The sequence below is a fragment of the Gopherus evgoodei genome, chromosome 6, assembly GCF_007399415.2.
Source record: "Gopherus evgoodei ecotype Sinaloan lineage chromosome 6, rGopEvg1_v1.p, whole genome shotgun sequence".
Classification (NCBI taxonomy): domain Eukaryota; kingdom Metazoa; phylum Chordata; order Testudines; family Testudinidae; genus Gopherus; species Gopherus evgoodei.
In genome coordinates, this window is record NC_044327.1 from 65,660,912 (window position 1) to 65,676,904 (window position 15,993).

Below are 15,993 nucleotides of genomic sequence, written 5' to 3' on the forward strand. Positions count from 1 at the left end.
TCTCATAGTCATCCTGTAATCTACCAATCCACCCTGGTCTTTCTCCTCTGTTGCTTCCAACTGATACGTCCCCAGCTTATAGCAAAAATTCATGTTGTTAGTCCCTGAAGTGCATGACCTTGCACTTTGCACTGTTACATTTCATCCCATGTCTATTGTTCCAGTTTTCAAAGTCCTCCAGATCTTCTTGTACGATATTCCTGTCCTCTTTTGTATTGGCAGTAACTCCCAACTTTATGTCATCTGCAAATTTTAATGGCATGCTCCCATTTCTTGTGCCAGGGTCATGAATGAAAATGTTAAATAAGATTGGTCCCAAGACTGATCCCTGAGGAACTCATCCAGTAACCTCCCTCCAGCCTGACTGTTCACCTTTCAGTATGACTCTGTATAATCTCCCTTTAATCAGTTCCTTATTCACTTTTCAATTCTCATAGTAATCCACATCTTCTCCAATTTAACTAATAATTTCCTATGTTAAATTGTATCAACTACCCTACTGAAATCCAGGTAGATTAGAGCTACTGCATTTCCATTGTCTAAAAAATCAGTTACCTTCTCAAGAAGATGATCAGGTTGGTCTGGCACAATCTACCTTTTGTAAAACAATGTTCTGTTTTGTCCCAATTACTGTTTGATGATATGGTCCATAATTAAGTAAATGAATTAATGCCCTATAATAATAATAATCACAAACTGTTCCTGAATATATTAAATGCTTTATGTAGAACATAGTTTTTAATATCACAATGGAAAGTGTGTAAACATTGTTATAATTGTAGGCTTTAATTTATATTTTCAACTATTGACAGATGTGAATTAAAAACAATCAAACCCACTTCTCACAGATATACCAATGTAGGCAGAATAGTCTCTTAGTTACTTTTAGTACTTTGTGTTTATGCATTGGTGCTGCACCTTAACAGTTACTTAATGGAAAACCTTGCTTGTTTTCAGTGTCTCCTTAAGGCAAATAAAAATTAAGGTTGAGATTTTTAGAGCTGTCTAAAGGATTTGGATGCCCAATTCCAATTAAAGGTAATGGAAATGGACATCCAAATCCGTAGATGAATTTACACATTTCAGCCCAAATGTACAGAGCACGGTCCTCAGGCTGGTTAAAGATTACAATATGGCGTTTTTGTGTCAGGGGAAATTATTTATCATTGATGCTAGTGAGCCTGTTGTTTACATCATTTGGCTTTTCATAAACTCAGTGATTCAACAAGCACAAAATATTTACTCTTGCTGCATTTATAATGAAATTAAGAGCTTCACCTTCTCTGTTTCTTGTACTGAGATCTGTAGTGCTTCAGCAGTTCTCTTCCCTGAAAACCACTTGTATAATTATGATTTGTTTATTCTATTTCTGTAAACCCATTTCTGTTGTGTACTAATATTACTATAAGGGAATTGGATTTAATGTACTCCTTATATATATCCTGTATCGTTTAATTTTTTTCTCCATTACACTATCTACATTATTTTTTCTCATGCTTTTAAAAAATGGCAAAAATAGTATTTCGCTGTCCCTGGCTTACTATTGCATAAGAGATCAATTACTTGGATCAACTGGCAGAAATTTTCTTGAATTGACGTTAGTCACTGGATCAATATAACATTGTCCCTCAACTTGAACTGTGCTCTGAATTCAGAAATAAGAGCATGTGTTAAGCATTCCATGAAAGTTTTAAATAGCAGCATGAAGGAGTGAGCGTTTCCCATTTATAGATTGCAAAGGAACAGTCTCTTGGTAAGACAAATAAAGTGAAGACAAATTCTGATGATAAACAAGTATATTTTGATTGAGCTCCCCTTGGGAAAACTACCGAGTCTGATTGTTGCCGTGTGCAATCCTCCTTAGGGTGAAAGTCAGCTGTGCACACTTTTGTGGAAATTCACCCAGGAACATAGGTGAAAATCCCCCAATGCAGCAGAATCGTTGTGATTACAATACATGTGAATGGGTAACACTTCAGTGGGTGCACAAAGGACACTGCACCTCCTGAATGTGACAGAACTGGGTTCCACACTAGCGATGCATAGGCCACTACAGAAAGGAGCTGAAGGAATGGAAAAAGACATTTGTTTTGATTTTAATTTTTTGTTGCATGATAATATAACCCAAAATTTAAAACAAACAAAACGAAGTCATTTCAAAATGAAAAATCAAAATGTTTCATACTAACAATGTCAAAACAGGATGCTTTGACACTGTCAGAAACTAGATTTTTTTCAGTTTTCTCCAGTATGAAATTTTGGCAAAATCAGCATAATTTTGTGAGGTGCTGAGATTTTGATGGAGTTGCATTTTCCAAAGGAAAATAGTCCTATCAAAGTTTTCTGACCAGCTTTTCTTGAAATCTATACCTTCTGTACCTGGCAGTAACTTCCTGTAGATGCTGAATTGAATTAAAGGTTGTTTGCTTGAGGGATTAACCTCTGATTTGCCAGATGTGTTTGAAGAACTCAGTTCAAATGCCTGTAGTAAGTTGTGACCAGTGAAAAACTCAGGAATGAGTTATTTTGACTAGTGATTGGCTCACACATGCCAGACTGGGCCTTTCAAGAAGTCTCTCTGGGCTGGATACACAAGTCTAGCTAGGCTATGCTCAGTACTGAATCCAAGGACTTCACGGACAAAACTAGTCAATTGTGGAAGTTAGAGTAGTATCAGAACAACTCCAAACTACAGCAGCTCTAAGGGCATCCTAAGGGCCATTCCTTTGGCCAGGTTGTCCTGAGTGCAAGGTTTTATTTTTATTGGTGTGACTTTTGTCAGGAGTGCCTACAGCTCTGGATAGGGTTCTTTTTCATCGCTGTTAGAAATCTAAATCAATATATTAATCAGCTGGTTCAGCCATACCCCTTCTGGCCCTGCCACACTGTGTGTGCTGGGGTTGGGAGGGGTGCACGAGGGAGAGCCATGGAGCTGTTTGTGCAGCTTTTCATCTCCTTTCTGCCTCATCTATGGCATAAAAGAGACAGAACCAGGGCAGAAGATCTGGCCCTCTCATGCTAGCTGCAAATTTAACTTAAAATCCCATCCGGAAATATAGAGCAATTTGTTCATGTTACTTAAGAATTACAAACAGTGGGTCAGTTTACACAAATTGAAACCAATGGGGTGGTATGAGTGTAAGCAAGTGCAGAGAATTTGATCCACTAACTGAGAGAGAGTTTTGTATTTGTCTTTTTCTTCCCGCTTACCCACTCAACCATCTGCTACTTGTAGCAGTAAGAGTTGTGTGGTGGTTAATAGGTGAATCACCACTAAACAGCCTTCTATTTAAAGTGCGGTGGAATGAAATTCCTTGGCAAACCTGAAGTGGTGGCTTAATTTTCAGGTTTTATTTTTTAAGCCTTTTGTGAGTTATTGTTTAGTAAAGTTTTTGTATGGTTACTTTATGAGCCTAAGGTACTTTAAATCTTGAAGTGGTTATGCAATAATAGCACAGGTTTATTATTATTTTGATACTTGAGTTGTATGATATACTTTAAGATAATTATCTTCTTGACTGTAGAGTTGAGGTGACCTTGTGTAACCCGTAATACAGTCTTGATTGCATAAGCTAGGAGTGGTATGCATTATGTAAATGCATTAAAAAAACCAAACCCTTAGAAACATTTTCTGTTGGAGAAAACAAATGATAATCTCCAGGTATGTGTCTAACTTGGCAAAGAATAATATTTCGCTCTCAGCAACTGTTTCCAAATATGTATATTCTGCTATTGTTCATCCTACTGAAGCAGAGTGGCAATGTATATGCGGCCAGATCTTCACCTGCACTGGGTTTACACTCGATTCATCTGACAAGAGTGGGGAGAAGGAGAAGTTACTGTAAATCACTTTTCTGCTTCTATGAACTTGGTCTGGCTGGGGACCAAAATAGTCCCTGTCATAAATTAGTGTAGCCTAAGGGTTACTGTATGTTATGTTGACTGGCGCAGTCCCATAGGGTCTGATCAGTCTGTCAGTTTACACCAGTTGAGACTCTGGTATATACATTTTAATGTAGACACAGTCATAACATCCTAAAATCTGCTTCTCTTGTTTCACTTTTTAAAAAAGAACTGGACACTTCATTAAAAATCCTAGCTCTGGATTTGTCACACACAGTAAGAGTGAATTGGATTTTGCAGTAGATGGAATCTTGCTCCTGATTGCCAGAGATTCACATGTTGGATGAGTCTCCTATTGTATGTCCAGTATGGCAGATTTGGAATGCAATCCCCCCCCAGACCCCAGTAATATCTGAGATCATGTTTTTTATTAATTGCAGGAATATATTGTTGCAAAGCAAATATAAGTATCATCTATACTTTGCAGCACATCAGTCCCTTTAGATGAAAGAGTTTCATCTCCCAGTTTCCAGTACTTGCAGTGGTGATGATTCCTATTGCAGGCCCATCTTTTTGCTGTAACGTCTTTAGGAAAAAAGGTCCCTCTGGGTGAAGGCTGCAGCTTATCTGGGGGCATATTCAGTCCTTGGTAACTTCACCTAAATATTCCAGCCATCAGTGTAATCTTTTGCAGTGGAAAAATATAAATAAAATCTCTCAAAGAATGAAGTGGCTCAGGTATATCCCTAATGTTTTTGTTATTGTCAGAGAATGAAACATTAATTAATTATTCCAATCATCGGTGCAACTTCTCTACCCCATTATTATTATTATTATTGTTTCTTGCTGGTTTCATGTTTGAAGAGAGGCTTTCAAGCAAGTAATTTGTAAATTTCATGAACTGCCTGACAACCTTTAATAAGGAATGTAATCTATTTATTTGTTAGGAGTGAGATTTTGGATTCTAGGGAATGCACTAGATTAATTCATGATTTGCAGGTTTGTTTGCAAATCATAGCTGCAGTTTAAATGAAAAATGTGAGTAACCTGAATGGACCTTCATGCACGCCCACACATCGTGCTTTATGTGCAGGCATCCATTTTATAAAACCAGCTGCTAAAAATAAAATAGGTAAAATTCCATTTATTAACACTTGTTATATGTTATCAGATTATTGAGGAAACTCTTTTAGGACCTGAGTCTGTCACTCATACAGAGCGATAACTTACTACATGAAACCCCTAGAAATCCGTGGGACTACTCAGGTAATATGGTACAATGTACTCAGTGTGACAAAACTAGGCCCTTAATAAGTTAACTGGATAACAGAGTTTAAGGTTATTCATGTTGAGTCTTGAATTTTATAATTTTTTGAAAAAGATTAGTATAATCCTGGAAGACTTATTTTAATGTCAATAGACAAGATCTTCAAACATGAGTGCTAAAGGTAGGTTTCTAATTCTGAGTTTAGAGAGACAAGGCAGGTGAGGTAATATCTTTTATTGGACCAGCTTGTATGTTGGTGAGACAAGCTTTTGAGCTTACGTAGAGCTCTTCTTAAGGATCTTCTTCAAGACCTGAAGAAGAACTCTGTGTAAGCTTGAAAACTTGTTTCACCAACAGAAGTTGGTCCAATAAAAGATATTACATCACCCGCCTTGTCTCTCTAATATCCTGGGACCAACACAACTGTAACAACACTGCATACAACAATTGAGTTTAGGCACTTTGGCCTGATTTGCAAAGATGCCTAAATATGGATTTAGTTCTTAGGATCAGTGCTTAATTTGTAATGAAAGAGGTGCTGGGGATCAAGCAATTTTTTTACTTTCATAACTCAGGCAGCAAGCACAGAGGTTCCGGGGCGATGAACTGCCAAGCCTAGTGGTGGTCAGGGCTCAGCCCTGGCAAGCCCTGGCACAATATAGCGCTGCTTAGGATCTTGGCTTTAGTGTGCATATTTTGAAAATCTTGGCCTAGGTAGACAGCATTACAAAAAGGGGGAATCCTTTCCTCCCAAATCCTATCTTCTAGCTAGCTAGCCACTTAATGTTGAAATTCCTTTTGTGCCAGATATGCACAGTTGATTCATTTGCTGAACATACTACTGTACATACCAATTTATTTCATAGGTTGGATTTTGAATGCAATCTATCAGAAAGGAAATCTATAGCTCAGTTTAGAATCACTTTATTAGACAATGGAGTTCCCAGTGTATGCGTAATGAAGGTTGGTATTAGCAGTAACACACACAAGCCAGGGTCTGCACCGACTGCACAGATTTGTGATTTCCTGCAAAACAAAATATTAAAAAATAGGTGCGTGGTCACACTTCCACCTATTGTAACATACATTCCAGGAATGATGTTTCAGTAAGCAAAGAAAATAAAAAAATACAGACCTGTTGACACCACTTCATTTGAGGTATTTTATGATTTGTAAACTTCTCTTCTCCTTCTCCTCCTCCATTGTCATTGTCATCATCATATGTCTTCTTTATACCATGTATGGCAGTGATAGTAGAATCTGATAGCAATCTCCCATCTGACTGATTTCCATCTGTCTCTAGCTAGTTTTTAAGTTTTGAGCATTCATTTTTCTGTCTGTAGAAGCCTTCCCAACAATTGCTATCTTCCAAGATTTTCTGTCTTCTGCTCCCTTTCCCACGTTTGAAAACATTGCATTATTAGTTAATTTTCTTCCTGTTCTCTCTTTCTTTGTGTCACTTCTTCCAATTGTCTTCTTGATTTCCAGGTTTAATTTTTCCCCCTTCGTGTGTTCTTTTCCTTTGATTTAGTCCACCCCACCTGCCTTATTCTTACCTTCATTTATATTTTTTCTCTGCTCCCTGTTGTCCTTTCCTCTGTGCATTAGTAAATAAAGCCTTTACAAGATCTTAGTCACTGACTTGCACATAGTTTTACCAAAGTCATTTGCCCAGGACTTGGTTGTTTATAAGTATTAAGTTATAAATGTTACTTACTTGTACTATCTGAAGTTTCAGATAAATTGAGTGTTGTAATCTCACACACATTTTAATGTAATAAAATGAAAAATTATTTTGAGGGGAAATGTGTGCTTTTGATTGGCCTTCTAAAGTGTGGTCTGAGAAAACATCCCTAATAGAATATATGAAAAAATATAGGTTTTTGCTAGAAAAATACTTGTCAGTAATATAATACATAAAACCAGAAGTGACAAAGTATTTTACGAACCTACCATTCTTTTCTTCTTTCAGTTTCTATGATTCTATTTTAAATTAAACAGTTTTATATATTTCTAGGGCCTGCTTCTCCTCTTACATACACCAGTATGTCATTGTTGGCCTCAGTGAAGTTTCTCCTGATTTACACTGGCACAAGGGAGAGGAGAATCAGGCCCCACATGTGTAGTTCAACAAGTGAAAATCCACTCCATAGGAGGAATCTTTCATAGTAATGTTGTCTCTTTTTATTTCAGTGCAATGAAACGTCCTTCTTTTTTGAAGCACGTAACAAAACCACATGTAAACATCTTTGGAAATGCTGTGTAGAGCACCATACGTTCTTCAGGTGAGTGGAGGTAAAGATATTAAGGTTTTACTATGTTATGACAACAGAAGTTAAATGTGCTGGCTGAGATTCTTGCTGCACCTCTCAGAAGCATAGCACAGACTCACAGCAAAGGGGGTAAGGGTGGCCTTAAGACACACTTGTGCCCTCCTGATTCTGGGCTCCTCTGTGAGACAGGCCCTGCCCAAGTCTCTTTCCAGGCATAGTTTTATTCTTCTACTATAGAAAATGTAGGCAAAAACATCAAACACAAAAAGCATTTCCTCTGCTCACCTTGGGCTGTAGCTCCCAGAGGCTTTTCCCTTTGACTCTCACAGTGCTGAAAAGGGGATCCACGCAGGGCTGGCTCCAGGTACCAGCGAAGGAAGCAGGTGCCTGGGGTAGCCAATAGAAAGGGACGGCACTCCGTCCATTATTGGGGTAGCACGTCCGGGTCTTTGGGGGCAGTTCGGCACAGGTCCTTCACTCCATCTCTTCCACTTTGGCAGCAGCTCAATTGTTTTTTTTTCTTCACCTCTTGGAGCGGCAAAAAGGCTGGAGCCAGCCCTAGATACACCCTTCCTTTCAATCCCCCTGCTTCGGGGCCTACTGCAGAAGCTCACCTCCCTCCTGTAGTTCCCACCCAACTGACCTCTCTCAGCCCCTCTATAAGGCACACCTGAACCCCTGCTCCCTGGCCCATTCTCCATCTAGGTCTGATAAATTGAACAGAGCAGGTTGGCCCCAGGTGTCCAGGCCCTCAAAGGGACAAGCTGGACTGTTGTACTGCATGACAGCGTACAGCAAATCCTGAGATGTATGTATGCATCTTCAAATTATATGGGCATGTCCCTGTGCAAAGCAAGTTTCAGTTGGAAGCAAATTAGTTCAGTTGTGTTACAAACCCCTGTAAAAGTCCTGCCCTGATATGGGGACATGCCCGCAACAGTGGGCACAATGCTCCCTTAGACGTGTTCTCCCAATGTAAAGATGAGGAAGCTCCATGACTTCACACTCTCAGAATTTATTCACCATTCTTTCATGGGATAGAAGTCCAAAGACCTTTCCTACCACCAAAGAAGTGGCAAGGTCTTTGGACCTCCAAAACTGTGGCACTTGGGGGAGTAACAGGAGGCAAGGGCCATTCAAGACCCTGTAGCTTTACACTGCCTCCTGTTCCTCAGCTAATATGGGAGCTGTGCTGCTGGCCCTCTTTCCCAGTCAGCTGCTGATCCCAGTGCATGACTCAAGGGTAATCCACGTTACAAAGGAGGAACTTGCACAAGTTAACATCGACTCAGGCCTGGTTTACACTGCAGTATTAGGTTGACCTAAGGCAGCTCACATAAACCTAACTATGTCAATGTATACCTACAGCCTTGCTCCTGCCAATATAAGTGCCATCCTACACCAACATAATAACTTCGCCTCCACAAGAGGCATAGGGCATATGTCAGTGTAGCTAGGGTGACACAGTGTTCCTGTCTGTAGACCAGTGTTCCCCCAAGCTGGGGGGTGCAACCCCTAGGGGAGGTGCAGAGGAATGTTTGAGGGGGCTTTGCTGGAGCCGTGAAATTGACAGGAAAACCAGCTTCCTTGCCAGGCTGCTGTCTGGTCTCTGCTATAAGCCAGGTTGCCACCTAGGCTCCCTCTCAGGCTGCTACCTGGGCTCCCCATTCCCCACAGGGAGCCCTGCTGCCCCCTGAGGTCCCAGCCCCCTGCTCCCAGCCAGGCTGCTGCCCAGGCTTCCGGCTCGCTGCTCCGATCTGGGCAGCTGCCTGGGCTCTCTGCCAGGAACAGGGCAGCCACACTGGCTTCTCAGCTCCCCACTGGGAACGGGGCAGTTGACTGGACGTGGGGTGCAGATCTCCTTGCTGGGTGCCTGGCTTCTCCCGGGCTCTTGGCTCCCCACCGGGAGCATGGCAGCCGACTGGACTCTGTGTGCAGATCTCCCTGTCAGGAGCCCAGCTGCTCCCCCCCGGACTCCCAGGCGCTTGGCTCCCCGTTCCCCAGCAGGAGCACAGCAGCCAGATGGACTCTGGACATAGATGTCCCTGCTGGGAGCCCGGCTGCACCCCCTGGGCTCCGTGCTCCCCATTGGTGTAGGGTAGATATGCCCTCAGTCAGCATTAACTTTTATGGGGATTGTGACGGCAACATCCTGTTCCTGTCTTCTGTTCTGTCTACCCAGACTCTGAGACTTTCTGTTGTTAAACACCCAAGCGCAGTTCAGTTACATCAGCTCTTCCCGCCACCTTATTGATCCATACACAATAATTATTTATAGTGTCAGTTTCTCCTCAGTTCTTTGCCAAAGAGAGGGAAGAGATCTCGCTACCCAGAGACCTTTCCAGGCTCTGCTAGCCTACCTCCCTTTCCTGTGCTGCCTTATACATTCTGTGTTAATGGACCAATTTGCTTGTTAGTCCTCCCCTAACCTGTTCAAATCCATTAATTAGGCCCCATCAGGTTCACTCTGGGGGAAATTATTTGGTATTTAAATGACCCAAGTCCTGGCTCAGCTGTTGGTTCCCAGGACTTTACACAGGGATGTTCTGTGGGGTTTGGGTAAGGGTGATGGCAGAGAAAGAACCCGTCCATCTAGATCTGACCTCATCTGCATGGATTCATGGAACTCTGAGCCCCATGGAGCCAGCATGGAGAGCCTGCTATGACATGGGGATAAGGAGGAGCTTATAGAGGAGCCATGCTCCCCTTTTTGGACCTGCAAATTTGTGCCCACAACTTCTGTTACAAGTGGAGGACACATTACTATGTTTTATAATAGCATTGCATCATCCTAAAACCATTCTACATGGACATTAATTATGGTAGTTTATTTACTATATATTTGAGTGTATGTAATTTTACTTTGTCGCTTTATTTTTAAAATAACGTAGAATGCCGGAAAATGAATCAAACTCTCTGTCAAGAAAATTCAGCAAGTTTGGATCCATAGGCTATAAACATCGGTACAGGTAAATCTGTTTCACCTTAAAATCTTTACATTCAGATCATTTCCCCTCAGAAAAACTGTTAACAATAACATTCTAGTTCACAGATTAAACAATGTGAGACGCAGGGCCAGATTTTCTGGTCTGACTTAGCTGTGCTCAAAGCAGGAACTGGGAAGGAGGCAATGAGGCAGCGGGCAAGGTTGCTTTTGTGGCTTCCTGATCCCTGGGGCTAGATGGAGGCCAGTACAGCCCATAGCACAACATAGAGGAGCCTCAAGAATGTTCTAGATTACACCCAGCCCATGGCCTGAGGGGGCTGTTTTAACAAGTGTGGACCACCAGGGCACAGAAGGACCCTGGCCACGATCCTTATGCAAAGATCTAGCAGTAGGGATAGCACAGAGCAACAGGGAAATCCACCAACTATGGGCATCCCTCAGGAGGCCAGTTAAACTAGCTTTACAGCCCCTAATGATGCCAGAGCAGTACAAATGAGCCACGGTGGGGCTAAGGATCTGGTTCTTTTTGGTTAAGCTAGGGATAGATCAAACCCATCTGGTGAATTTAAGGTTTCCTTGTGTAATAGTTGGGGCACAAGATTTGGAGCCAGACCTGTGCTTTAGACCCAGCTTTGCCACATATATGCTGTGTTACCTTCAGTAAGTCAGCTATGCTGTGATTTTCAGAAGTGCTGAACACATGCAGCTCCAATTAACTTCTGTGTGAGCTGCAGGTATTCACCAGCTCTGGAAATCAGGCCACTTACTTTTCTCAGGCCTGGTGACATCAGTCAAGAGTGTGAAAAATCCACACCACTGACCAAACCTCCAGTGTAGATGCAGCTCGGTTAATGGAAGAACGCTTCTGTCAGCCTAGCTACCATTGTTTGGGGAGCTATTGTTCCTACACTGGCTTAAAAGCCCCTTCTGTCAATGTAGATTATGCCTATGCTGTGTGGGGTTTTGCCAGCATAGCTGTGGCGAAGGAACTATGCTGGTATAGTCCCTATAGTGTAGCCATACCCTCAGTGTCAGTTTCCCCATTTGTCAAAAGGAGATAAAAACACTTTTTCATCTTTGTAAGGTGCTTAGAAATATTTGAACAGAAAGTGCAATACAAGTCTTAAGCACTATACTGTTGTCATAAACAGATAGCTAAGGATTAATGTTCTTTTACCTGTAAAGGGGTAACACCAGTAACCTGAAACACCTGACTAGAGGACCAATCAGGAAACAAGACTTTTTCAAATCTGGGTGGAGGGAAGTTTGTGTGTGAGTTCTTTGTCTTGTGTCTGACCCTCTCGGCTATGAGAGTGATTTTTCTGTCTCCAGCTTTCTAATCTTCTGTTTCCAAGTTGTAAGTACAAAGATAGGAAGACCATAGGTTTATATTGTTTTCTTTTGTATTTACATGTGTGTAGTTGCTGGAATGTGTTAAATTGTATTCTTTTTGGATAAGGCTGTTTATTCATTTTTCTTTTAAGCAATTGACCCTGTATTTGTCACCTTAATACAGAGAGACCATTCTGATGTCCTTTTCTTTCTTTTTTATGTAAAGCCTTCTTTTTAAGACTTGTTGGAGTTTTTTCTTTAGTGGGGACTTCAGGGAATTGAGTCTGCAGCTCACCAGGGAATTGGTGGGAGGAAGAAGTCAGGGGGGAAAATCTCTTTGTGTTAGATTTACTAATCTGACTTTGCATACCCTCTGGGCGAGGGGGGGAAGTACTTGTGTTTTCCAGGACTGGAAACAGGGAGGGTGGAGTCCCTCTGTTTAGATTCACGGAGCTTGCTTCTGCATATCTCTCCAGGAACCCAGGGATGGAACACCTGGAGGGGGGAAGGGAAATGGTTTATTCCCCTTTGTTGTGAGACTCAAGGAATCTGAGTCTGGAGGTCCCCCAGGGAAGGTTTTGGGGAGACCACAGTGCGCCAGGCACTGTATAGATTCCTGGCTGGTGGCAGCTTTACCAGGTCCAAGCTGGTAACTAAGCTTGGAGGTTTTCATGCTAACCCCCATATTTTGGACGCTAAGGTCCAGATCTGGGAAAAATGTTATGACAACTGTACCATACTCATGGAAAACCTTGGCCAAGTTTGAATGTCACAGTATGGGGTACAGCCTCCTTATCACTGTCTCCCAGGAACATAAACCTAAAATCATAAGTCATATAACCCTCAACATCTTAAGCACCTCCAGAACCTCAGTTAACAAATGAGGGCCAAAATCTTAGGAGAGAAGGATCTGGCTCCACAGGGGCTTCCAATCTATTCTTTATTAGAGTGATCTTATGTATGAATTTGGAGTGAAAGCGCCTCACAATGAGAAATACTTGATTCTGTGCCAGAGTAGAGATGACCCAGGCTGTCCACCGCCTGGAACAGTTCTGCTGATTGGGATGTGGCAGATGCTTTGTTGTAGGAGAAGAAACTTTGCCTTCACACACCTATGGCATGAGATTTAACATTTTTTTTGTTGCAGTTGGCCACACTTAAGTATTTCTGCCCCTGGTGCTCTAATCTCCTACCTTCCCCCTTCATTTGTCATGGGCTGTCTGTATACAGCACCAAGGTGCCTGGTGATGATAATGAATTCACCTCTTGGAATGAGTCGTTGTCGACTGCAAAAATGTTTTTTAAACATTCCAGATAAAGTCTTCTCTTATCATCAGAAGGGAAAAAGGAATCCTTGCTTGTGCTGTGTTGATCTACAAAGGTTTTCCCCAGATGTGGGTTAGTGTTTTAATAATTTGCAATTTTAAAAAAGATTGGGACTATCCCATTAAAGTTCAGCTACTGCGCATTTGAAGCATATTGATTATCAGTATGATAGTGAATATTATTTAATTCGTTGGTATATGAAATTCAGTAACAGTTGCTTCATTAAAGGCATATTGGCAACTGTAATTAACAGCATCTTCATGTGCTTAAAGCATCAGCTGTTTGCTTACACTGTAGATCTGATTCCCGCTACCCCACCTTTTGTATTATTTGATTTTTTGGGGGTGGGTGGGTTATATCATTGAGGGGCAACAATAAAACCACTTCTGCATATATAATATAAGCTCAAGACAGAAGCTATAATTCCATGCCTGAGGAGAGGGGGTCATAACCTTTGCTTGTTAGCCTCTGGGGTATTTGTTTGTTTGGACTCTGATAGTTTGTAAGCAACTCCTCATTATCAGATTAGTTGTTTAGATTAGGTGCTGCCCAAAGGGGATTAATGAAGGCTGCGTTGGAGGGTTACAAAACGTTAACATGGTTGCAGAGCTATAACATTTATTAATGTTTTCTGGCTAGCCTGCAGAATTAAATAATTTGAAACTTAAAACTAGTAATACTTTGATCCACTCTGATGTTTTTTTCCCCTTAAATATATTTTCTAATGTTTAAAGAAATTTAAAAAAAAAGTGTTCATCCAAATGGATGTTCACATAACTCAAATACTAATTACAATGTTTAACACACAGTATAATTGCTCTTCACTCATTAGAAATGCGCCTGAATGTTTTTAAATCATTGCACTGCAGATGTGGCAACTTGGAATTACTGCTAGAAATGATCTTTCCAAAAACCTTAATTTAAAATAAATGTGAGAGAGAGCTATAAAAAATAATTAAACGTCTCTGCATTTTATTTTTGTTGAAACTGAAATACCATTAGATAGTTTTAGTGTTATTAGTAAAATAATGTTAGTGTTTAATTGATCTTATTGTATGACAGCAGAAAATAAATAAAATTCATAGTGCTGTCTGGTTAATATATCTTAATATAATATATAATATATCTTATCACAGATGTTTTGTTTAAACTTGCTTTTGTCATTTATGGTTAATATCACTTTAAGGTTAAATTCAGATATAGAGTATATTTTTAGTCTTATTGTCTGCTTTTGTTTTGTTTTGTTTTTTTACAGGGAAAGGGGAAGCGTAACTTAATTTTATTGAAAACAGTTCAGTAACATAGGTCCAAATAGGAGCCACAGTTTTTTGTGATACAGAGATTTACCTTATTTGTTCATTGTGTGTTAAGAAGCTTGTCTCTATTATAGATTTTAATTTTTTTGTCAGTTTAAATCTGAAAATGTTTAAATATCTTTCCCAATTATTGTAAACTCAGGAATGCTTAGGTTTTAATTAATTATTTTTATTTTTTTCCTAATGTCTAAAAGAAAATTTGAGAGCTGCACTGGGTACGCCACACAATATGCTTTAACAAGGGCACATATGCACTACCTGTGCCTAATTCACATTCACACTAGGGCAGCTTTACACTGTGTTGTCATGGATGACAGAGCTTTAAAATGGACGTAAATATAATCAGGTCCTATCATTTTTTTGTGTTAATGGCTTGTTGCAGTCTGGCACTGCACCAAGTTTGGTGCTGCTTTTTCATTCCTATTTTGATTATGTGAAATATTAGGGCAGCCATTTGTCACTTCAAACAGAGCAATGCTAAAGGGATATTTTAGTAAGACAAATGACTGTAAAAATTAATTCAGGTATTAAAATTAGAGCAATCAAATTACTTAAGAAAATTGCATGCTCAAAGGTTATCGTGAGGCTACAAAAAAGGCCAAGCTGTGTTGGCTACTGTCTTAATTCACAATAAAGTAGCATTTTGTGTGGATTCTGGAACTGTTTCTGGAACTCAGTTGAAAAATACCAAATGCAGAAAAGATTGGCATGATCTGTTGGCAGTTCCTCCAAGATTTGATCTGAAACAAAATCACAATTAATGACATTGTAGTTAATACCACACAGCCTGCTGTGTGAGCAGGAATATTAGAACCGAATCAAGGTTCTATGAGTAACGGGTTGATAACTAATTCACTGTGCTGTCCCAATCCAGCATAATTTCTCTAAATAAAAATGTTAAATTGCTTTAAGGTTCACTTCTCAGTTTCTGTTTATCCATCATATTGATTTTCTTTCATTTTCAAGTGGCAGGACAGCTTTGCAGATGAGCAGAGAACTTTCAGTCCAGCTTCCTCGGCCTGACCAAAATGTTGAAAGAAGTCGTAGTAAGACTTATCCAAAAAGAAATGCACAAACGCAACAGACTGGTAAGCTCTATTTGAACACTTCTGTTTATTTTGTCTAAGGAGAAGCCTTTTCTTTGGCCAAAGATGAGTCACTCTGTTTTCAGGAAGTCAAGCTGAAGTTACTGCATTATCCTGAAGTTTCTCTTTAAAATGTGTTTTCTGTTTTCGTTTTAGACTGACATAAACATACGTTAACTGGAGCTAAGAATTCCAACTTTATGAATAGAAGTGATAAAGGAGTGTGGATTAGTGATAGAAGTACATTTTTGTAGACTCAAATGTACAGTACAGTAGCCTGAAAACATGTAATCAAAAGGCATTTATTTTCTTTGTGGCTTGGTCTACACTACGCATTTAAACCGACTTTAGCAGCGTTAAACCGATTTAACACCATACCCGTCCACACTATGAGGCCCTGTATATCGATATAAAGGGCTCTTTAAATCGGTTTCTGTACTCCTCCCCAACAAGAAGAGTAGCGCTAAAATCGGTATTACCATATAGGATTAGGGTTAGTGTGGCCGCAAATCGACGGTATTGGCCTCCGGGCGGTATCCCACAGTGCACCGCTGTGACCGCTCTGGACAGCAATCTGAACTCGGATGCAGTGGCCAGGTAAACA

The 15,993-nt window shown here is 40.5% G+C and overlaps 1 protein-coding gene across 4 annotated transcripts in view; it reads left to right on the forward strand.

The window, feature by feature from the left end:
- Positions 1 to 15,993, forward strand: part of EPB41L4A (erythrocyte membrane protein band 4.1 like 4A) — a 215,149-nt gene that overhangs the window by 131,385 nt on the left and 67,771 nt on the right. For all 4 annotated transcript variants that reach the window (XM_030566656.1, XM_030566658.1, XM_030566657.1 and 1 more), the window contains 3 exons: positions 7,304 to 7,395; positions 10,275 to 10,352; positions 15,271 to 15,392. In XM_030566656.1, the coding sequence (XP_030422516.1) occupies positions 7,304 to 7,395; positions 10,275 to 10,352; positions 15,271 to 15,392 (292 nt within the window). The remainder of the gene's footprint in view (positions 1 to 7,303; positions 7,396 to 10,274; positions 10,353 to 15,270; positions 15,393 to 15,993) is intronic.